At 39.5% G+C, this 25,246-nt stretch overlaps 1 protein-coding gene across 5 annotated transcripts in view; it reads right to left on the bottom strand.

The window, feature by feature from the left end:
• The window catches only part of LOC129762268 (serine-rich adhesin for platelets), a 481,936-nt gene that overhangs the window by 161,457 nt on the left and 295,233 nt on the right, over positions 1-25,246 (bottom strand). For all 5 annotated transcript variants that reach the window (XM_055760379.1, XM_055760383.1, XM_055760380.1 and 2 more), the window contains exon 4: positions 900-1,362. In XM_055760379.1, coding sequence (XP_055616354.1) covers positions 900-1,362 — 463 coding nt within the window. The remainder of the gene's footprint in view (positions 1-899; positions 1,363-25,246) is intronic.

Below are 25,246 nucleotides of genomic sequence, written 5' to 3'. Positions count from 1 at the left end.
ATTTTCATATCAATTTTATTTGCACCCCAAAAGCTAAAGCACATGCACTGGCGGTGGGTAGGATAAAACAGTTGCAATAAGCCGAGATCAAGAAGAAGGGGTGTCCACGATAAAACTGCACCACGTGCTACTGGCTCTAAATTCTGTTCGTGCATAGACAGGTGTATTTGAATTTGTATTTGATTGTCTGGTCGGATTTGGCTTATGCGATTACGCAAAAGGTAAGGACTAGGGTGGTATGAGGCAAATAGTCAAAACAGTTGATTTTGTGTGATGCAATTTTATTGTGAACACCTTCATCCACTCCGCAAATTTGAGTGCTCCCCAAAAACCACGCGTAGCACATTCTCGATCTGCAATATCTACTAACACAAAGTGTATATATTATATACATTTGAACATTACAATCTGAATTCCATATCCATCGACGCTTCGGCATTTTCTCGGATTTTTAGTACTTCTCGTGGTTTTCCACACCCAGGATTGGAGAACCGATAGCCATAGACGGGTGTACGGAGCAAACTGAAGTCGGAATAAAATGCAATAGTTTATTCTGACCACATCGGGCCCCCGGGAGGCAACCATCGTTCGCTCGAAACCATGCGAATTTAGCATCTTCTATTTCTCCTCCCACATAGATACGTTTACTGGGAGTATGTTTACGATTATATGGGGTCGTTTCGACTGTGTCTACCCTGTAAGCCGTGGTCTAGCTGCATGCATGTGCGATGCAGCATTTAACGTTCCGGGCCAAACTGTTGATTCAAAGCGGAATTCTGAATTCCTGCTTAAGTCCTACAATCCACCTCAAAACTTTTTAAACCGATTGTAACGATTTGTTTGTTTCCAGTTGAAAACCAGCTCCGAAATTGTAAATAAAACACAATTCGCACACTTACCAATTTCACTCTTGATGCCACTCAGCGCCAAGCTGCTGTTGGTTCCGCCGCTCACGGTACCGGTAGTGCTTCCAGCGGGTGATGACGCCTTGGTCAGCAGGGCACTGGCAAACTGCTGTTCCACCGGGTCCTGCCCAGACTGTCGGCTGTTGCTGCAGTTGCTACTGCTGCTGTCCTGGATGAGATCGAAAGTGGTGGTTGCGTTGCTGCTGCTGCTGCACTGCTCCAGTCCGGCCGCTCCGGCCGAAGCACTCTGAAACGACCCGAGCATATCGGCCAGCATCTCCGGGTCCGGGTAGCCGATTGTGAGACCATTATGCTCGAGCGAAGTGCCGGCATCCGGTGCCTGGACCGCTTCGCGCAGCTGGAGTGTGACGGATCCCTCGGCTCCCATTGAAGCACTGCACATCAGTACACGGGGAGGGGCCAAACCGGCCAGCGGCAGGCGGATGCTGTTCTGTACCTGCAAATAAGAAATCAACGTTGAGGATGCGAATTAAGAGCATGGTTTTAAGGAAACAAAAACTCAATGTCGACGCAAAATAAATTGGGGGATTTCTGCGGCACCCATGATCAGGGAAGTCTTGCCATTTTTTATTGCCACGTTCGTCGAAATAACTACGGAATATCCATAAATCGTACAATTTTGCTTTCATCGAACAGCAGCGAGAGAAGAAAAAACGGCTAACGAACCGTAAACAGAGAATCGTTTTTATTCTTTCGGAGGAAAAATCCTACCCAAGAAAGAAAGTGAAACTCGATGGAAGGCAGCCAGCCCAGCAAAATGGTTGAAGCCATTAAAAGTGTTTTTCCTTCCGGTGCAAAAGATCCGTGTATCAATAAAAATAAATCATCATCCCTTCCGGTGGTGTGAAATCGCCGTCTTCCGTTCCTTCTCAGATGTCGTCTTGGAGAAAAAAAAAACCATTGGAAACGAATGGTCATAAAACGCACACATATCGCATCGAACGCGTATTCAAATTTAGGCTCCATCCCATCCATACCGGGTTCTTCGCTTTCAGTCCGTTTTACGATCGTTCGCATTGCTTTTTACGACGTTTTAATCCGTATTGATTCATCCCCGGCAATTGGCGTCCACAGATTGGCGATGAACTTCAAATTGCACAAAATATAATTTTGTTGTTGCCGATGATAATATGACAGACTTTACAGCTTGGGGATCAAACGTCACATTGGCACAATCAACACGGATACTCAAGAGGGACAGTTTCTGTTCAGCTCGGAGCATCATGTCTTGTTGCAGATTGTCCAGATTGATTAATTTCTGTGCTGATTACTGTGCCTCAGGTACAGCGAAGTGAAGGAACTTTCTTTTTTATTAATCCGTTTATTTTTACAGGCTCAGTTACATAGGTCTGAAGACGCCAAACTCTTAACTATATTTTTACTAGAATATATTAACATGTTTATTTAATTCTATCTTCTATCTATACAGGGTTTTCCAACTTTAAATTCCGAAAGTAAATTGAAATAAAACACACTTAGAATTGGAATTTCGATGAATCTTTTATTCCAAATTAAAGTTTGGTTTATGCCATTATGTGTGAAATACAACATCATTCAAATGTCCACCTAGGGCTTCCTCGCACACCTTGATCCGGAACAGGTAATTTTCGATGACTTTTCGGCACATATGGGGCGGTATCTCAGTCATAACTTCACGAATGTTGTCTTTCAAATGTTCAAGAGTTTGCGGAGAGATGGCATAGACACGGTCTTTCGCATAACCCTTCAAAAAAAAATGGGTGGGTTGTATCTATGATACAACCGCAAGGTTGACGTGGGACTACCTTAGGTTAGCAATCTTTCGTTTAAATTCTGGATTGAATGAAACAGTTTCCAAATACAATTGAATTCAATGCTTTGTGAGTAAAAAGATTGTATATTGCCATGTAAGGTCAATCATGCATTGTGATAGATTATGTTCTTCGTTACAAGTAAATTTAATGTCGTACCTTTTACGTTTGGTATGATGCCTAGGAAAAAATATATGTACGGAAGAACTATCAAACGATTATTTTATTTTACATTTCCTTCTGAATTTTACATCTCTCAAGTGTACGTACTTCTCAAATCGCGAATTTGCTTGAAACTGGAAAGTTCATTCGCTTCGAGTGTCTGCACGATTTTCCCAGGTTCCTAAGTTTAGAAGGTCGTGTTAGGACAGATATATTCCAGTCTGCAGAAGGCAAGCGAGGACAAAAGTACAGAGCCAATTTCCCCAGAAACATTGGTTTTGAAGTCTGTGTTAGGGAAACACATTTCAATCGGAGCAGAAGTACCCCCGACTTGTATGAATTCGCAATGCCGATTTCCCTACGCTCCACGGATTTGAAGTCTGTGTTAGGGAAACACATTTCAGTCGGAACAAAACTACCCCCGATTTACATGTATCTGCAATGCCAATTTCCCCAAGCTCCTAGATTTGAAGTCTGTGTTAAGGAAACACATTGCAGTCGGAACACATTTCAGTCGGAACATACCGCCGACTTGCATGAATTTGAAATGCCGATTTCCTCCAGAACACATTTCGGTGGGAACAAAAGCTCCCCCTACATTCATGTGTTTGCAATGCCGATTTCCTCAAGGCTGATTGGTTTTGATGGCTGTGTTAGGGAAATCGTAAATCGGGCCAATCAAAACGAGGTAGTTAGGGCGTTTAGATAACGTCTAATATTTTACAGTTATTCAATTGTTTATCTAATGAAAAATAACATTTTGTTAGTTGCGATAGATGCGTAGAAATATTCCCTATCAATTGATGCAAACATCTTTCCGATCCAGTGAGATATGTTCGAGTTATAAGCATTCGAAATCTTGCATTTTTTCCTGCATGTTCTGTGTTCAGGTTTTCATTTAACCCTCCATATATTCCGGTTAGACGTAGTCCCACGTCAAAAAAAGTCTAGCGGGTTCAAATCGCATGATCTGGACGGCCAATTGGCATCACCAAAACGCGAAATTATGCGTCCCTCAAATTTCGTTCGAAATATGGCCATGTTCGGTCGTGTTGTGTGGCACGTGGCGCCGTCCTGCTGAAACCACATGTCATCCGTATCCATATCTTCAATTTGTGGCAAAAAAAAAATCGGTTAACATGCGGCCATAGCGCTCACCATTCACAGTTACCGTCTCGCCATCCTCATTTTTAAAGAAATACGGCCCGATGACTCCACCAGACCATAATGCGCACCAAACAGTGACTTTTGACGGATGCAATGGCCTCTCAACAATCACGTGTGGATTTTCTGAGCCCCATATACGGAAATTTTGGGTGTTCACATAGCCACCGAGCTCGAAATGTGCCTCATCGCTGAAGAAAATTTGATGCGAAAATTCAGCATTTTGCTGCTGTTGTTCGTTCACCCAATCGACGTATGCCCAACGCATTCCATGGTCATCACGCTCTAATTTTTGTACCAGTTGGACTTTATATGGATGTATGTGCAAGTCCAAATGAAAAATTCGCCACAATGATGTGTTCGACAAGCCCAATTGCTGAGCACGCCGTGGAATCGAAACATTCGGGTCATCCTCCTGGCAGCAACAGCAGCAATATTTTCGGCCGAACGCACATTACGATGATGCACAGGTTTCACAATATTCTTTCTTTCTTTGTTTTTAAGAGGCTTTAAACTTTGCAGTTCATTCGCCTCTATTCACAATATCCGCTACGGATCCAGTTTGTTTACGAATTTACGCACTACATTAGCGATTGATTGCTCTGTAGGCCGTCCATGACGACCAAAATCCGTCCGTAATGCTCGAAAAACATTTGCCGGTTTTCATCATTTTTATTCGACACTTCTTTCTAAAGAGGGGGGGGGGGTGGTGTCTCCCATACAAATGAAACACAAATTTCTTCATAACTCGAGAACTAGTCGAGCAAATGGAGCCATATTTAGCATGTGGAGGTTTTAGGGGGCACGAAACGTCTTATGGTGGTTCGACACACCTATCCCCTCTCTAAGGGAATGGGGGGTGCCATACAAATGAAACACAAACTTCTGCATAACTCGAGAGCTAATCAATTTAAGAACTTAAAGCCCTTAAAGCTTTCAATTTCTCTTCAGAAAATATCCGAGGATGCATTTGCGTTTTACGACACCTAAGTCAGAGAAATTCGGTAAAACTGTACTGCAATCATGGTCATTGCGGTATGGAGAAGAATTACCGAGTAGATGAACTTGCAAGATGCCATCTTCGAGATTCAGATTTCGTACAAGTTGAAATCTGTCACTTCTGTAATGACAAGAACAAAACATTTACTCTGAACTTGTGGATCTCTAACAAGATGCAGACACTTCAACATCTTTATAAAGCTTCTCTAGAGCCAAATAAGGTTTGGTTCGTGTTTCCGATTAGGATTATAAGTACGAGGGTCACTATTTATATTTCGGGAATAGGAACAAAAACAAATAGTTAAGCTGCGAATATATTTTTATTGTTTTTCAAAGTACTCGCCACGATGATCGATACACTTTTGCATGCGCTTAAACCAATTTTCAAAGCATTTATTCCAATCGACACGAGCCTTTTTTTTTTTGAGCGATTGTCAAATTATGTGGGATCCAACGTGAACATAATTTTCGCACAACTAAGTGTTCATGTAAAATCGCATATATACTGGTGGAACTAATGCTTAGGGATGCCTCAATCTCACAATAGGTTACATTAATCATTTCGTGCACAGCATCGATGTTTTCTGGCACTACAGTCGATGTTGGACGACCTTCACGAAACTCGTCGGACAGCGAACTACGACCACGATTGAATTCACTATACCAGCGATACACAGTGGTTTTTGATGGAGCTTCATCGCCAAAAGTCAAATTAAGTTGATTGACGCACTCTTGTTGTGATAATCCACGTCGAAAGTCGTAAAAAATCATCGCACGAAAATGTTCACGATTCAGTTCCATTATTTTGCCGAGACCAAACTTTCAACTAAATGTAAAATAAACAAATAGCGTCCGTATGACAAAATGTTCTGAGTACGTATCTGCCGTTCTACGCATAGTTGTCCCATGTTCCAAAATCAGCAACTGAGAAAAACGCAATCAAAATTTTCTAACATATTTGTCTAGCAGAAGCTTCAAGCAATTCAGTTTAGCAATATACCGGGTTTTTTATAAGCACTAAGCTATTGTTTAATGAAATGTGAAGAGATTCCCTCAATTGAAGCAATCTAGGTGGATTAAGGGTTTAAAATGCATGGTGGGACAGTTATGCGTAGAATATCAACATGGGACAGTTGAACTTGATTTTGTTTTTTTTTAAACTTGGAACAAATAATAAGTTTTTTGTGTTTTTCCAAAAGATTATGCATAAAAATATTCTTTTATGAAGCAAAAGTGAAAACTGTCAAAAAGAAACATTTAAGAACTATGCGTAAAATGACAGTGTCATAGCATAAAAAAGTAAACATAATTGGTGCCGTAGCAAGTGGCATCGGTGTGTAGTATATAGTAATGTAGTATCCCTAGTATCAGTACTGGAGCTTTTTCCTACATCTTGTTCTCTTATTGAACGACGATAAAGTTGACGTTAAGGAGATTGTATTGAAATACTTCGAATCCGGTCATACGTTCATGGCGGCTGACAGTTTTCATGCTGCTGTTGAAACTGCCATGCGACACGACCGAGTAGTGGATTTCGAAGATTTCAAAAAGACTGTTGGAGGGGCCAAGAAGCGCGTCGATGTGATGGACATGCAGAGCATTCATTTTTTTTAAACTGAATTTGCCGTTACTCAATACACTCTCAATAAATTAAATCCGCGGCCATATATTGAGAATATTATATGGGTCAGAATTGCTAAAGGTCGGTATGATATCGGCTATTCTGATGTTGTTGACAGCAAGCAACTGAATTATTGTGTTTTTCTATCTAAGAAACAGCAAACGATGCTTGCAGCTGGTCACTTTTCGTTAGATGGCAGCATGAAGTGGCAAAAAGCTCCGAGAGGAATTCAAAAGCAACGGAAGGAATTGTTATTGGCAGCAATACTTCCAGTTGTTCCAGAAGCCAAGAAGGTTTTTTTCGAGAACATGCCAACAAATTAATGCTTATATACTTCTTCATTTCATAGATCTCCATGAGATCTCCATTTCATAGATCTCCTGAAAATAAAAATTTGAAAAAAACTATACCAAAATATTTCAATGTTTATTATGCTGCCGTCACATTCAATTTACACATTACACTTCCATTAGATTATACCAATTGGGGCTATTCATAAACCACGTAAGTTCATTTTCAGTCAATTCAGTCCTTCTCTTCTTCTCTCTTGATGCATACATTTCTGGATTTTTTTACAAATCGTATACTTTGACCAAATCTCCTCTTTTCCTGAAAGTGTACGTGGTATATGGATGACCCTTTTCTTTCAAAAGCACTCCTAGCAGTTTATATTATTATATGAATAATGCACATAACATTCCTGTACTTGAATCGATTCATTTATTATAGATCTACAAAAAATACATAGTGGGACAGTTATGCCTAGAATATCAACATGGGACAATTGAACTTGATGTTGTTTTTTTAAATACTGGGAACAAACAATAAGGTTTTTTGGGTTTTTCCAGAAGATTATGCATAAAAACATCGTTTTATGAAGAAAAGTGAAAATTGTCAAAAAGTAACATGGGACAACTATGCGTAGAACGGCAGGTATATCGTCAAAAATGTCATACTTTACGATGGAACCGTCAGATGGACTCACATGACATCAGTGTTGCCAATTCCCGAAATATAAATAGTGACCCACGTATCATTGAGCAAAGCCAAGGCCTTTCTCAAGGCTAGAGGCGAATGAACTGAAAAGTTTAAAGCCTCTTTAATCCAACATCAGCATCATTAAGCAAATTATTCCTGATTGGAACCTATCTCGCCATAGATTTCAGTCTACTCCCTCCTCAAAAAGCAGTAAGTAAGCTTGAAGTGTAGTAGAAACAAATGAGGCGTACCAAAAAATGTCATGGCATTGGACGCATCGGTTCACACCCAATAGAACAAAAAATATCTGTAATAAACTCAAATATCTGAAAACAATTAGATTGTAAATGCAATCTCATAAGAGGAAGAATACAAGCGTATCCTGCAAACCTCTAATGTTCGCTGGCCACCCATGTCTGAAACGGGCTGAAAAAAAAATTAAATTATCCTAAAAGACAACCAGTAACATTAAAAAAAGGATATTTCTCGAGAATTATAACCGGTTTTTTTTTTTTTTTATCTTCGCTTATTTTTCGTCGGCCTATTTCCGCCACTTTAGTGCCAATCACCGACATCAGGGAGGCGACTCCACCTGTTCCTACCTATCAGACTCAACAACTCATGAGCCGGGCCAACTTCTTTTACTTCCGCTCCGAAGGAAGACGTAACCAGAGATTTTTCGCCTCAGAAAATCCCAACGACGCCAGCTGGGATTGAACCCAGGCCGATCGGATTGTGAGGCTGTTACGCTAACCATACAACCACTGGCGCCGTCTATAACCGGTTGATCATTGCCAAATTTTGCTCGTCTCATTCATTTTGTATATCTCCCGCAGTGCCACAAATTATCAAAATTTATTCACGAATGAACGAATTAGATTTTTCCCAGTATCGGATGGATTCTCTTCTGTTGAAACTCAACACCATATCTGTCATAATGAGTATAACACAAGAGTCGAGACGCATGAGATTTGTCTGGTATATTGATCGAAAACAGCATGAACGAATTTCGAAAAGCCTGCATTCAGGCACTTCCATTACTGTCAATAATTTCAGGTGATTATCACGAACGTTAAGTTGATCTTCATCGCTTGCAGTGATTTTTTATTGAAAACGTGTCACCCATTGCGCATATAAATGGTGGTGTATGTCATTTCCGGGCAATCGTGAGTAGATTCATAAAACGTAGCAAGAGTTATTCTATACATTCTATTGCCGAACTCGCCAAAAACAAGAATTTTGTGTGATGGATTGCCATCCTTTACCATTAATCGATTTAACTCTCAATTGGTGACGTTGAATTTTATGCTTTGATTTTCACTAACACGCAATGATCTTCATTTTCGACCTTACGAATACCATGACGAAAAAGAAGGTGCAAATGAAAAATGAACTTCATGGCAAGCTATTGTTGATGTTCATTCCACTGGGGTTCATTGACAGTGTTGTTTCATATTTATCGACTCTCGCTTGAGCAGTAGGTTATCAATACAAGGAAGGCAGCAATTCGCTGAATTTGAATGTCGTGAATTGAATATTTTCAGCACTAATCTCCCGTAAGAGCTCATCGAACAAATCGAAATGTCTCGTTAAAATATTTAAAATATTAGTGTTGCTTTCGGATGTTAATGCATATTAAGTGTTTTGCAGAAGCACCACACCATTCCGGAGGAATTGGATTGGGCTTAACCTGATTCGATAAGTTCCTCAATGAAGAACCGACATTAAACTACCCGGTAATAAAATATGTTTTTTCGCCACTGAAACCCAAAGCAAAGAAAGAGTGAAAACAAACAATGCTATCCTTCCTTCGCATTTCGGATCAACCCGTACGATCACAGTGTCAACTCGAAGGGAAGAAGTATCTTTCCAGCAGCAATTCCCGCCCCGATATCATTTTATTTTCTCCTTTTTTGTGTCTGGAAACATCTCTCTCTTCAGTGGAAGTAAAACAGTAATTTAATATCGGGCAGGCTCACCAGGCAGGACACCTGACAAGCACAGTTCAGCACTCTCCCGTTTTTTTTTCCTCTGAGGCCATTAACGCAGTCCTCTGCCAGGTCAGCATATCCTAGACGACGAAGGAAAACCTGGAGTTCGCAGCGCTGAAGCCGCTGCAAAATTTTTGTGCAGTCAGCATAGACGAGTAAGAGAGTGTATGTAACGATAATAATTGAAACGAGATAATAATGGTTTGCTAAACCTCATCCCAGGGCGCTCGGGCTTCAAATTCGGCCCGGCTTACCGGACAGGGCCGTATGATGGTCAGTTGTCAGGCAGTGCACGTTCCCGGAGAGTACTCTGCTGCCCCTGGAGCACGACTTTTGCTCCCCTCGGAAAACGTCAATGAAGACGACGATGACGTCCGACGGCGGACGTGACTTTAGCCCCTGGGAATGGTCATTAATTGGAAAGCACGCCATCTATTGTTCGAATCGAAAATAATTACAACAATGTGTGTGTGTGTGTTAGTGCGAATATGTGTATGTGTCCTCGCCGGGATTTCAATTGGGAGCTTTTTTTGTTTCTTCCAGCAACTACAGATGCGATGATACTTTCCGCTACTCATCGGATCATCGTGTGGAGCGAATTTATTGCAAAACCAATTTCCGGATCGTCGTTCAATAAATATCGTATGAATTGCTGCGCAATCAAGCACGAGATAGAGGTGGAGAAACGAATACATCAATAATAATGGCGACGAGAGATTCACTACGATTTCGTCTGTCATTGGGGCCAAGCTTTTCCCTAGCACGCCATAGGTTTTTTTTTTTTTTTTTTTTTTTTTGTGGAAGCCCACATCTTCTCGTTGGGATCAGATTTGGTACGTTACTAAATAAATGCCGAGGTTGGGAGACTCCTAAAACGTGATTCATCGCATGTCGGAAGAGAGTTGTTGAAGACACGCACGTTTCGAGCCTTAACCATCGGTGAGCATGCACCGTTTTTGGGGGGAGAGAATACGACACTGTTTTTTGGAAGCTGAATTGTGGCTGTGAAGAAGGGCAGAAAAACGCGACAGCAGTCCTCCGAGAAAGGGTAGAAGCATGTATGTCTTCAATCAGGTCAGGATTGAAGATTGCGTTTGACGTCTAATGTAAGGCGGTACTGATTTCCAAGACATTTTTTTTTGAGAAAAACGAAAACATGATAGCTAATTCTGAGCGCTCGAGTGGAAAACTCATGCTTCAGTTTATTCCCCCTTTGGCCACTGTTCAGCTAAGACGACCATACTTGATTTGATTAGTAATGATTGAATGATAATGATTTGAAATTCGTTTCATCTTGAGTATACGCATACGAGTTTAGTTCAATACAGTGTTGCAGTGTTGCAGAATTATCTGGAAAGGTACAGATTTTTTCGTTATTTTGGTACATACTCTGTACGGTACAGAGTACAGATTTTCGTCAAAAAGTACAGATCGGTACAGATTTTTTCCACATGACGACTTTTACGCCGCAGTATCGCTTGGAGTGATTTTTTTCAAATTTTAATTCATGATAGTACGCAATCTAGATTCAAAAAACTATGTATACGCATTATAGAACACACGAAGGACTTGCAAATGTAAATGTTTTTCATGCTAAATTTCTACAACGAATATTTTCGATGGTACAGATTTTTGGTACAGATTTTGGACGAAAAAGTACAGATGAGAAAGATTTTTAACCCCTCTGGTATAGATTAAAATGTGGTAACACTGGTTCAATCCATTATAGGAGATTTTCAGTTCCCCTTAAAGGTAACCCTGAAGTTGTTTTGTCGTGGGAGTGACTATTATCAGAAAGAAAACAGCGAACCTCAGAAAAGTGCGAACCTCAACTATTGTCGTAAAACATTTATTGATATAAAATCACACAAAGTTTATGAATTATTAGCAAATGCTGTGAAAACATTACTAAATGTACAGGACGAAAAAGTGCTACCCATACTGCCATATTCGCCAGACTATGACAGACACTTCCAGACCTTACAGGGAAGGCATTTGCTTCTATTTACGAACGCATCAAAATTTTACTCGATAATTAGATTGTCACAAAAGGCCAGGATTTTTTCAAGCAAAGAAACACTTTAGCCGTGTAGCGGCGTATGGAACAAAACAGTTCGGCTGAAAAGTTTATAAGGTAACACAGTAAAACAATTTTTTTGCAAAATCCATTTTTTTTTATTCAATTTATTATTTGCCTTCGAGGGCGATACAGCGATAATAGCGATCTTGCAACTTTTCGATACCATTTTTATGGTACTCTTTCGGTTTTTTCCAAAATAGGCCTATGTTTCGGTAATCACATCATCGGTCTTAAATTTCTTAACAGCGAGCATTCTCTTCAGGTCTACGAACAGAAAATAGCCGCTGGGGGCCAAATCTGGAGAATACGGTGGATGCGGAAGCGATTCGAAGCCCAATTCATGCAATTTTGCCATTGTTTTCATTGATTTGTGATTTTTCCATTTTTTCATAATAACAAAAGTTGCTTCACTACCAATGCTGTAAGCCGTGAATAATTATGGGCATGTTTATCGTATCGCTACATACTGTAAATTACACACTATCGGCTTTTCTCTTAAGCTGATTCCTTCTGTTTCAATTGGACCGGGCGGCCGAGACGGTTGATATGAGGCATTGTTATATTCATTTAAGTGTGAGTATGTTCAAAGTATTTCTCGACTCAATTCTGATACGATCAGTTTGAGGAGAGTTGAGGTGAAAATGTAATTGATTTTTTTAATAATATCCACTGCATTCACAAACTAATAACAATCTGGGGGATCACCACAACACACTAGGACTAGTGGATCTTAGCGGAATATTTTTGTGGTTCAGAATTGGCAGTGGGCTATGATGGGCCACGCAAGAATGTCTCGGTAGAGGCTCAGAATGACTGCGTGGAATTTCATTGATAGCGGATCCAGATGACCGCGCACGATTTTGTTAGTAGCAGTCTGAGATAACCGCATTTTTTTTTAATCGATGGTGACCTAAGCCGTTCACCGACGAGTCAAATCGATATCGGATATCGGGACGACCGTATGAAAAGAATTATAATGATAAGATTGTGGATCGGGACGACCGTGCTGTGTAAAAATGGAAGAAGAATTATATGCGGATCGGGACGACCATATAAAAAAAATGATAATAATAAGAGTGTGGATCCAGACGACCGTATGAAAAGAATTATAATGAGATAAGGGTGCGGATCGGGACGACCGTACTGTATAAAAATGAAAGTAAAATTAATTGCGGATCGGAACGACCGGATGAAAAGAATTATAATGATAAGAGTGTGGATCGGGACGACAGTGCTGTGTAAAAATGAAAGAAGAATTATATGCGGATCAGGACGACCGTATAAAAAATGATAATAATAAGAGTGCGAATCGGGACGACCGTGTTGTGTAAAAATGGGAGTAAAATTATTTACGGATCGGGACGACCGTATGAAAAGAATTATATTGATAAGAGTGCGGATCGAGACGACCGTGCTTTGTAAAAATGGAAGTAAAACTATATGCGGATCGGAACGACCACGCAGAACAAGTACGGCTCGAAACGACCGTATACAAATGATAATAATAAGAGTGCGGATCGGGACGACCGTGCTGTGTAAAAATGGAAGTAAAATTATTCACGGACCGGAACGACCGCATAGAAAAAGTACGGCTCGGGATGACTGTATGAAGAACAGAACTTGACTCGACATTTCGTTACTTAAAAGTCAATAATAAGCTCATACATCCCAAAGGTGGTTCAAATATTTTCTGCGAAGGAAAATACACTGAAACAAAACCCACATGCGTTTCTTCTTCTCGACTTTTTTGACGTAGAACTACGTCTTTCATTAAGGGTGCCAAATCAGAAAACAGGTCACGTTTTTATGAAATAAAGTTAACGTTAATAGCTATTTTTGCCGCGAACGGGTTTTAGCGGTTTATATACTAAACGAATCGGAATTTCCCTAAGATTTGTTTAATATGCTATACATTAGAATCCCATGGTTTGTAAATGGTTAAATTCATGAAAACTTTAGGCGTTTCCATTTTCCATACATTTGTTCTGTCCATTTGTGTGCTTTCCCGAACAGAGCTGTCAATAACGAGCAACTTATCGACGATCATCGGAGGGGAAATCGTAGGATTTAAAGTTTCCGTGAACAAAGAAAATGAAGAAGAATGGAGGGGAATACTTTTCTAGAGTATAAACAGTGGATCTCACTGAGGCAAACTTTCATTCGGCATCGGACTGTTGAGTAATCCAGTTCACTTTGCTTTCGCTGCGCTTCGATCTAAGATTGGACCCCACCAGTGGTAATCCAACTTGGAAATCGTCGTTTGATTTTTTTGTTCGTTTTCCGCGTTATTCGTATCGTGCGTTTTTCTTCCCTCGTCATAAATTGGACGTTTCGCGTAGTGTGTGATGAGCAAGAAGAAGAGGGAGGCTGGCCCTGCAAAAAACGAACGCATTGCCAGGGGCAATAAAATTTCGAGGCAAGCATCATCTAATGATGCCCACGATGTTGGTGCAGTGGAAAGCGCTCGCACTGAACCGAGCCTTCGCGAGTGTGACACCGCATCGAACAACAGCAAAATAGGCGATTTCGGCGCGTCGGTCGAAAATGTAAACGGCTTCTTTGGTGCCTTTGAGAATGCATCAATGCATTAAACTAACGTTATGGCTAAGGCGTTAAGGTTGTGCTCCAAAAAAATATTTGGGGAATACCAAGCATCTTGAATGTCTTACTGGAATGTTATAAGTTACTTAGATTCGCGTGCCAGTCGCAAAACTGTCTTCAACTAGGATTGTATTTGCGCTAATATTGATCATAATGAAGCATTGCTACTGTTTTCGAGTTTGTTGATATTTACAAAAAGAGTTCATTTCGCTTGTTTAGTCACCAAGAAAGTAAATGTCGTTCTGGAGTTTTGTATGTGATTAGGTTTCGCTTACCAGTAGCAAAAATTCATTCACTAAGGGTGACAGCCGCGCTTCTCTCGAGCATGAGAAAGTAATGCAACTTTTTTTGAGGCCAGTAATATTAACAAAAGCGTTTCTTTTGAGAATAGCGCAAAATGATGAGAAGTAATTGTATTCCTAGTAGCTTCAAGCCACCAATGTATGGTTCTGTATGCATGCTATGGCGAACGCTTGTTTGGCGCTTGGTTTACGTTGTACGAACGATGCCTAGAGGTGCGATTGCTTTAAGGCAATACTAAATAACATGTGGCATGATATTTGCTACTTGCAAGTGTTGTTGTTGTTTCCATGCGGTGCTGGTGTAACATGTATATAATCGACTGTAGCCGAGTCTATGTCAATTGCAAAAAAGGCCACCGGAATAGCGTTCGAGGTAAATTTTCAATGCATTGATATGAAATAAATTGCGACATACTATCAGCTAGTGTATTGTTTTGCGAGGGCAAGAATGAATCATAAATCATCGCCAACTAATTCTACAATGAAAAACCATTTCAAAGATTATTCTACTAAGCAGTTGTTTCGAAAATTTCACAGCATTATAGAATAATATCCGTAGGTATAAACAAGCGACTTATATAAAATAACAGCGTAGTTCTACGTCAACAATGCGGTCATGTCTTGGACACAACCTCCAATATTTTTTTTATTCAACTGTTTTTTCGGAGAAGAGAGAAGATGTGTGGCACCATAAGCTATAATAATAACCTTGCCGATATGCCTCACAGTAATATCCCACCTTGTATGCATATACTTGATGCACATACACACGCACGTTACGTGTCGTGCAGCAACAAGCCCCATTGACGAAGCGGTGATTCGGTTTATCCGGGCGCGTTGGGCGGTTGGGGTTCCTCAGTGATGGATGTCACACACATGGGTTATGGAATATTCCGAAAATTAAGCAGATAACTTTACCAGAAAAAATTAAATGAAAATTTGAATAGGAATAGATAGAAAAAAAATGGTACTTTCACATTTACCACCGCAACGCAGTTTTTATCATGAATTTATTATTTCGTGGTGAAATTTATTCTGAGATCGATGTAATGGAGTCACACGGCATACGTTTACCTGGTGCATTACGTTTGCCCGGTTAATTATGCATGTCATGTATTTTGATCTCAGAATAAATTTTATTGCGAAAAAATAAATTCATAATCAAAATTGCACTTCAGTGCCATTCGTACATACGGACATGAATAAATTTCATAATACGGTATAAAACTGAAATATTTCACTTTTTATTATTTTGAAAAGTATTTTATTCAACACCACTATTTCTCAAATTGCACTACCCACGAAAAATACATTTCGAATGGGAATGAACGTACGAGACAAATGAACTTACATGATACATGCAGTGAAACATGATCTTTCAAGGGAAAATAATTCCGACCAATATGATAAGAAAATTCAATACGTCCGTAAAAGGTTCAAATTCTGTCAATTACCCTGTAGTTGGGCATACGTACTTGAAATCAGCCAACGCAATACCAACAAAATCCCACAGTATTGGCAAAGTTTTGATCCGTTTTTAGTGAAATCGATGTGAATAACTAAAAAAAACGTAAGATGTATTGTGCCCGTAGCGGTAAATTTTCTGGCGAAAAATTCCACAGTCATGTCTCAGAATACACACATCCCGAATTCCGTTTTCCACGCGTCAAGAACATACATTAATATTCCCAACATTGCCATTTTCCGCTGATTTGCAATTCTGACTTCTAGATAATACAGTTTACAAACCGTCATCATTTTGTGGCCCCTGGCAGCGGCAAAACTCCCGCACACGTCACGTACACGTGGTATCAGCCATGACACGTGCCCGCACTGTCAGACTGAGTTATGAGCTAGTCACTTCACTTACGATTCGTAGCTGGAGAAGATGGAAGGGCTCACGATTGATGGGGTTTTTTTTGAAAGCGACGCGTGAAACAGTGTATTACGGATTCAATCTTATCCACTGTAATTACCCCCAAAAGAAGTGTTGGTAATTGTACGTGTTTGTGTTTGAATTTGAATACATTGCATTATCACACACGTTCGACGTTACAAAAAAAACGTGAACAAGTGGTGAAGCATTCTGCACAGCCAATTACCCCAAGAATCAGAAAGCAATTGAATCGGGTCTCATCAATCTGCTACTTCTGAACGTTAAAGCAGCGGCTTAGAACGAATCCAGGTCATAACGGTTCTATGAGCTCTCTCTCACCTTACCAAGATACGCCATTATGACGGAATGAAAGGTTGAGGTAAAAAATGTAATAAAAATTTTAATAAAGAACCAGACCACCATAGAAATTAATATCTCTCCCTTCAGCGCAACCAAGAAAAAGGAGGGAAAATGGAAAACGCGGCAAGGCTCCCACCCGCTGCCGGTGAATTGGGAGCTGGCTGGAGGTCGCATTAATCCGATTATGACACCTGTTGTCACCCCCTGCCGAAGGCGAATGATTTCTTGCAAACAGCGTAACAAAATGTGAATTAATGAGGGTGAGAGCGGTTGGAGGCGACGAGTATAAATAAAATGTGTTTGTGGGTTTCCCCATAACAACAACAAAAAAGAAATCAGAATATTTCACGCAAATGCGCACAGCATAAATTTTCGGTCACGTTTAATCGACCGTCATTACTCATCGTCTTGATTATTGTTGCCTGGCCACGAGCAGACAGCTAGGTGGTTATTACACGCAGAGGCACCACATTTATCAGATTAGGATTTTTCGCCACATCATTATCATCTTTATTTGATTTTTATCATTGTGGGCCGGTAGAACTTGTTCGTCGAGGCCCCGGGTTCCCACTTGTTCTGTAACAATCGGATCGAAAATAGCCATATATCATGAAAACTTTTCGCTCCAACACGCGACCATTATGTGAATAACGGTAATCATATCTTCGACCATTGACGAATTTACGCAAAACTGCAACTCGTGTGACATCTACATTAGAGCTCAGAACCACATATGTGATGATGTTTGTATTTGTACGCAATTAAAAGCACGACTCGGTTTTTAATCATTAAATTTCGCGAGTAAATGGTTAAAATCATAGATAATCTTCGAAATTTTTATGTTTGATAATACCTATATTTTTGAGCAGAGATGCCAACCTTACCTGATTTTTCAGGATTTCCCAAATTTCTTGACACGTTCCCTGATATCCTGACAAACACTCAATTTTGTTTGATTTTCCATAAATGATCCTGAATTCTCCCGGTTTTTGTACTTATTACTTTATCAGAACGAAAATTATCTCTTAAAGTACATTAGGATCCCTGTCCTTGTTTTTCTGGTTGGAAATGAGAACTGCCAAAATAGCTCTCCAGTTCGCACATGTTTTATGCTTACATTAAATTAAATCCTCCTGATACAAACTTTTTATTTATTTATCTTTATTTCATCAATATCTATGATCATTGCAAAGTTTTTTCAGAGTTAGGAATCCTGAATTTTTCAGAGTGAGAATCCTGAATTATTTTCACAATGCACAAATATTTCGGGTTCTTTCAACACAGTGCCAGATAATTTCATGAAACCAGAATATCTGACGAATTTAAGAAATGATAATGAGATTTAGTTTGAAGAACAACATTACCTTATATGTTGTGTATGTACGATGAGCCACAGTTGTTGATGAAGGAATGCTTTCCAGAATGTGATATTACTCAAGAGAATCTTTCGACGTTTTTGATAGTTGCCACGGCCTCACAAAGGGTAAAACTTCGTGCTCCATCGTTGTGAAGCGAAAATGATAACGTATTTTCAGGTGGAACGAACAACTTTTAACCCTTTGTGAGGCCGTAGAAACAAGGCAACGAATCGACTCAAGCTTCAGAGAACATAATCCTTATATGAGGAAGAACACGTATGAAGCTTTGATAAAATATCAACTATTATTAACTATATTAACAGCCCCTAAAAATGCTGTTCATCGCTGCCTTGTAAACTCACTTTGTTGCGCCTTGCGTTATGCAAAAATAAAAAAAAACAATTTTTTTGACTTATAAAGAACAAATTGTAAATTTGAATTTTTCATTAAATACACCATTTAATTTATTGCAAAATGATCTGAGATCTGAGAATCTATTGTGAGATCTGCATGATCTCACAATAGATTCTAAATAACACGCTTCCAGCGATTAACTCTTCAAATTGTTGCATTTTCAACGAATTTAAACAGTTTTATCTGCCCGCGCTTTAAATCGCGGTTTTTTACATAAAAATGGCTTCCAAATTATTACCGTATATTCTACCAGCCCCCAAAAAAATGGAGTATTGCTAGATGCCTTTAAAGGACTTTGGTTAAGCAAAATATTTAAATAACATTCCAAGTGCAGCGAAAAAAACATTTTTTTGTGGATGGCAATATAGTTGTCACAGCCTTATAAAGGATTTAAGTGTGCAAGACTTCTCGGCCTGAAACATGGTTTTCAAATTACAAAATAGAAAGTAGTTTTTATTTCATTTATTTATCCCATTTATTTATTTATTTATGCTCATTAACATTTCAACTGTAACAGAGCGGGATTTAATCGTGTACATATTACAGGTTATGATATCTATAAATTGTAAATTACACAGTAGCCATTTGGGCGTAAGAGTAATCCTTCTGTCATTTCCATTGCTCAGTAGACCGAACAGCGGAGACAGTTGATATGATCATTGTTGTGTTATTATTAGCACAGCAGTCCGAATGTTTTCCTTGTTACAAGCAAAGCTTACATATGGATGAAGAGAGGTCAGGACTCCGTCCGTGAATCGATTCTCATCGCTGATGATTGTTGCGTGGACGTCATTATTCTATAACAACACAATAGTAGTCAAAATGAGGGCCCTGAGTGTTGAACTCACGATCGATCTCTTAGTAAGCGAACTCACAACCAATGTGGCTACGAATGTCCCTAGAGAGAAGTTGGAAGGTGAAAATAATATGAACAAGCGGGCGAGCAAATGTATAAAATCATCTCAAAACGCTGTATTCAGGAAGCCTTCAGTTCACGTAGTGAATTCGTTTTGATGTATTCAATGCTGTCAGAACGGGTCTCTCGAAGCGGTAAGTTGAGTTTCATAAATAGGAAAAAGTCACACGAGACCATACCTGGAGAGTTATAATACGTTGGATCAATATAAGATCTCAATTTGATGTTTTCATCAGTTAAAGAGGAGCCAAATTCTCTTCTCGGCCGTTACCATTCATACGGTGACCGGAATAAATCGCCACAGTAAACAACTGCAACAGAAACAACCGCTTAGAAAAAGTGTAGTAGGCTAGAAATATTTGGCGCGGGAAAAACATCATGTGCCTCACATTTCTATTATAAATTTATTCTCTTGTTCTCGTTTTTCGAAATTTATTCTGAGGACAATGTAATGGGGACGAAGTCCCCATTTGGCGAGGATAAGGAATCGAGGCGGCCCATGCCGCCAAGATGACGCAATCCGAGTCCACCGCCGACCCGCCGTCGGAAGCGGCGGTGTCTCGCACGCAAACCTGGGATCCACTGATTGCCCGGTTAGTTTGAAACATAGGATACGATCCTTTAGCAATGTCCGACCGAGCTCTAGCGAGCGTCGGACGGTATACGTCTGCCCGGGGCGTTACGTTTGCCTGGGGCGATACGTTTGCCCGGTTAATTCTTGTTTTGAAATACAATACCGCGCCACAATATTTATAGCCTACTACACATTTTATAAGCGGTGGTTTCTGTTGCAGTCGTTTTCTGTGGCGATTTATTCCGGGAACCCATTCATACACACCCGTGTTTTCGACATAGTGAAGTCACCAAATGCATTCTGCAACATTATCAACGTTTCGGCAAAAGAAATTTTGATTGCAACACAAAATTTCACACAATATCTTGGACCAATAGAATTTCCCTTACCAAAAATCACGAAACGAAAAAAAAAAATGAGAACTAATGTAAGATCGCGCTCGAAATTGACATTAAGACCATTCAGTTAGTGTGATAGAAATAAGGATGATATAGATGGGGGAAAGCGTTATTGAGATCACTGTTATATCACGACTACTTTCGACCTTGTGACCCTGAATCACTTCGGGAAAGACGAATAAAAACGATTCGTTTGATTGGCTCCAGATTCATTCAACCAATTCATTTCAAAATTTAACAAACGGCTCTTTACAGAGCAGCAGTGTATTGAAAGAGAGCTTCAACTCAATAGAATTTTTTAGGTGGTCTTCGTAGCCACATTGGTTGCGCGTTCGCTTAGTAAGCGATCGATCGTGAGTTCAAAACTCAGGGCCCCCATTGACCATCTTTGTGTTGTTACAGAATAACTACGTCCACGCAACAATCATTAGCGATCATCAGCGATGGAGATCGATCCACGGTCGAAATAAGATCGATTCATCCATACAACTGCTCTGCTCTGCAAGAAACATCGGGCTGCTGTTCTATAAATAACTCAACAATGATCAATCAACTGTCTCCGCTGTCCGGTCTAATTGGATAATGGAAGAACAGATAGAAAACTCTTACGCCTAAATGGCTACTGTGTAAATATGTACCATTTGCAATGGTATAGAAGGGAATACTCTAACGCCGAAAAATGGCAACTGTGTAATGTGCTAATTATAGATATGATAAATATGTGACATGTACAGGATTAGAATTCGGCTCTGTTACAGCTAAAATGCTAATGAGCCTAAAATAAACAAAAAGGATAAAAAAAAAGATTTTTTTACCTACAAACACAATCCTACGTCAAGTTTCCGTCCGTGCCTCCTGGCACCGACCCATCTACTTTCTTTTATCTTGGGCTCTTATACTAATTCAGTAACCATGTTTATGTTTTCTCGGTGTTAGCTTCTATTGATTACAGCGATGCCAGGTTTGAAAACGTGTCTTCATTTTGAAGACATCTGACTTACTGTGGAGACATTTGATTTTGTGAGGTCAGTCTGAATACATATTGTCTCTAGAAGACATTAGTTTTTTTTGCGCTCGAGAATTGGAATGATTGTGATATTGTATTTCAAGTTTTTTGAGTCTACTATACAATAGATTAACCCAAATATTTCCAACGAACACTTCACCAATCGAAGGTTTTCCGGTTACATACCGTTTCCATAAAACTAGGATATGACAAATTGAATTATCACAGATCACTTTTTGTGGAAGAACTGGGTCTATATTCACTCAACCAGCAGTTGACCAATCCATTTATCAATTTAAACTCATAAAATTTAGATCGCAATCACGCAATTCTTTGTTCACATTTATTGAAATAAACTTCAAAACCCCAAGGTAAGTATAATGAAATGCGCTCTATGACAATACCGATTAGAATACACATTGAATAAGCTATCAAACATTGTTCAAAAGTAAATTATGAATATTAGTTTCCTCCGATATGGTGGTGAAGACATTTGAAGACATTTTTTCGTACCATGTGAAGACATTTGAAAAAATCACCTGGCATCCTTGATTGAATACTGTGATGGCAGACCGTGTGAGAGGCTGAATGTTGAAAACCTGTTCGACGTAAGCCTTTTGTAGTATTTTCTAGAAACTCACTAACAGAATGTGCAACCACTGGATCTGCTGTCTGTCAGTTCATTATCATTATTCGGAGACTTACTCTGAAAATTAAATATCTACACCTAACGAATACATCAGATCATGAATAATACAATCTAAAGCATCGATAGCATCGGAGTCAATTGGAAAACAATTCCATGGAATCAACATTTGGCAATCCCCCAACATTGTTCGCAAAAATTGTTTTGGGAATTTCATCACTCTTTCCGAGCCACCACCTCAATTGGGAAACAGTATATATGTTCAATTGCCATTATCGCTCAATTCTCCGGCTTTAAATTTTTAATGGCACTGTCGATCTGTCCCTCGAACCAATTTTGTCGCTCTGCTTCGCGGGATGATGTCGAACATGTATGTCGCAAACAGCTGCTCGGATTTCTCGGTAACAACACAGCTGGGGATGAATTCTTGGTGGACTTCGAACGCTTCATTCACTCGTCTCGTTCGAAAAACCACAAAAAAAAAATAACCAAATCAAGAAGGACACGGAGTGTCATAATCATAATTAAAGATCCATCGAGAGGGCCGGCATGTACGACCGAGCGCAGATTTGGCCAGAAGAATTTAATTTGACACGCGTGACACCCACTTGAATGCTGAACGCCAGGCTCCATGCATCTGACATGTGACGAGCTGTCACGCGTGTTTTTACTTTCGTCGGCTGTGGTACGATGCTTTGATATATAAGAAATTTCCATTATCAAATGTACCCTTCAAATGCCTCCTAGAGAAACTAACATAAAAGTCAATCCGATGAGCACATCAGTAGTTTTCCCGGTTTGTAGCGAATCTTTGTAAATATTTTAGCATTGACTAATCTGATCCGGGTTCAATTGAAAGCTAATAACATTTTTATTTATTTATTTACGTTCCCCAAGAGCATTTGGACATCCCGAGACGTCCTCTCTCCCCCGGTCTCGTTCAGTGGGCGTGCTTTGGACCAGTTAACGGTTTGTTGTTTTCGAGCGCCACATTTTCCTGACGTAGTTATCCGATGCTGGAGTGTGCATCATCAAGACAAGCTATGTGGAGAAACAGTTAGGGGAATTATGGCGCTTCAGTGTTGTGTTGTTTGCTGCTGATCGCGTTTTTTTGCTGCCTTCTCGCTTGCCTCCTGTTTGCCGATACGTCGTGGAAGGGACTCGGGTGGAGTCAAGTTTTTCGGAAATATGATATATTGACTTTCGGCTTCCACGTCGTTCGTTGTAACGACGAAAGCGAAGGATTTGATGGGGATTGAATCCGCCGTTTGGTAGACTCGCATTACTAAAGAGTGAAGTGTTTTGTTTGTTGAGTGGAAAGAAGCCAGAAAGATGGGTATCGTTACAATGTTTCTACTCTGCCTTCTGTTGAACAATGAGTATACGAATCGATGAATATTTGATTGAGTTGAATACAAGTCGTTTTGAGCTCAGTTTCAATTTGGTTGTGACTTATGTCACTTTCATGGAATAAAATACCTTCGAGCATTAATGTGTTTTCGATCGGGGCTTACGACAACTGAATAATCGTTCGTTTGAGAAACCCCATAAAAGCCACTTTTTTTCAATATCAACAAATGGCTCTAGAGGCGAATGAACTGAAAAGTTTAAACCCTCTTAAAGCCAAAAAGAAGAAGAAGAACAAATGGCTGTCACAATGGCGCTCACTTTTTTCATCTCCCTCCCTCACCCCTCGCCCGAAAAACTAAAATTTTGCGAAACAGTGTGAAGAAGATGATCGTTTTCGCACACTTCCCATCGAGTAATATCAACCAAACTCTAATCGATTACTCACAAGAAATTAAATTTTCATCTGCCGTCGCAATGTATAATGAAAAACGTCGGAGAACACAAGCTAATGCTCTAAAAGATAAATTTTCATTTTTCAATTTTCCGCAATAATTATGTTTGCATTGGTGAAAGCATCGTTATTTTTTCAACACTGATGACAGACAACATTATTGAAACAGCTATAAAAACCACTCAATAAAATGTTATTCCTGAGTCATAGCGTTTTCATGTCATGAAAATCAATAAAATGAAATTGTGTTGATATTAATACAATTATTATTTTTACGTTTAATGGGTTTAATGAGACATTATGTAAGTTTTAGCAACTTTAACATTGGTTAAGAAAATTGTATTGCAGAGCTTGGAACACTGCCACGGCTGCCTTTGTTGTCAAAAATAGTAAATGGAAAAGTATTACGTTCAATCAAAATTCCTAGGTCAACGAAGATAAGGGTTAAGGCTCTCCAACGTGAATAAGTGGAAATAATACGATCAACGAAGGAAAATATTAAGGAATTATCAAAAGAAGAACTTGTTAATACCAAAAGAGCCCCAATTCGCATGTGTTGTAAATTTGCTCATGTTACGCTCGCGCATAATCAGAATTTTACTTCATATGAAAATACACCTTATATACGTACAGGTCGAACTCGATTATCCGCAGTATTGATTTTTTTTTTCACTCCGGATAATCGAATCCTCCGGATAATCGAGTCATAAAAAAAACGAATTTTCTCTCGGTAAACGTAATATAATTATAATTCGACTTATTTATTAAACGGTTTTATCTAGGTTGACCCGTTTGTATGTTTGTGATTTTGTAACTTTGTCTATAGTGTTGTACCACATTAATAGAAATTTGATCCCGTTCCTGTTGCCTGATTGATCTGAAATTTGGAACACATCTTTATCTCTGGTGTCATTATAATACTGCGTATTCCATGATCTTGAAAATGCAAGATGGCGGATTACAATTTTTCTCAGAACCCCATCAATATAGGTATGAAATGAAAGGGCGTGACTAGTAGAATACAGTTATTTATGTATGAAAAATGCAAATCCAAAATGCCCGCCGCAACAAAATGGTGCCATATATATTTTTTCCAAAACCTCATCAAAAGGGGTATCAAAAGAAAGTTCTCGACTGGTAGAACATAGCAGATAATGAAAAATCCAATTCCAAGATGGCCGCAGTCCCCAAACAACTAATTACTTTTTAAATGGTTTCATTCAGCATGACCTGTTTCTATGTATGTTTGAATGTTTGTAGGGTTGTCCCATATTAATTGAAAA

Source organism: Toxorhynchites rutilus, chromosome 1, assembly GCF_029784135.1.
Source record: "Toxorhynchites rutilus septentrionalis strain SRP chromosome 1, ASM2978413v1, whole genome shotgun sequence".
Lineage (NCBI taxonomy): Eukaryota > Metazoa > Arthropoda > Insecta > Diptera > Culicidae > Toxorhynchites > Toxorhynchites rutilus.
The sequence above is the reverse complement of the archived record's forward strand: the minus strand, read 5'-3'. Positions and strand labels throughout refer to the sequence as shown.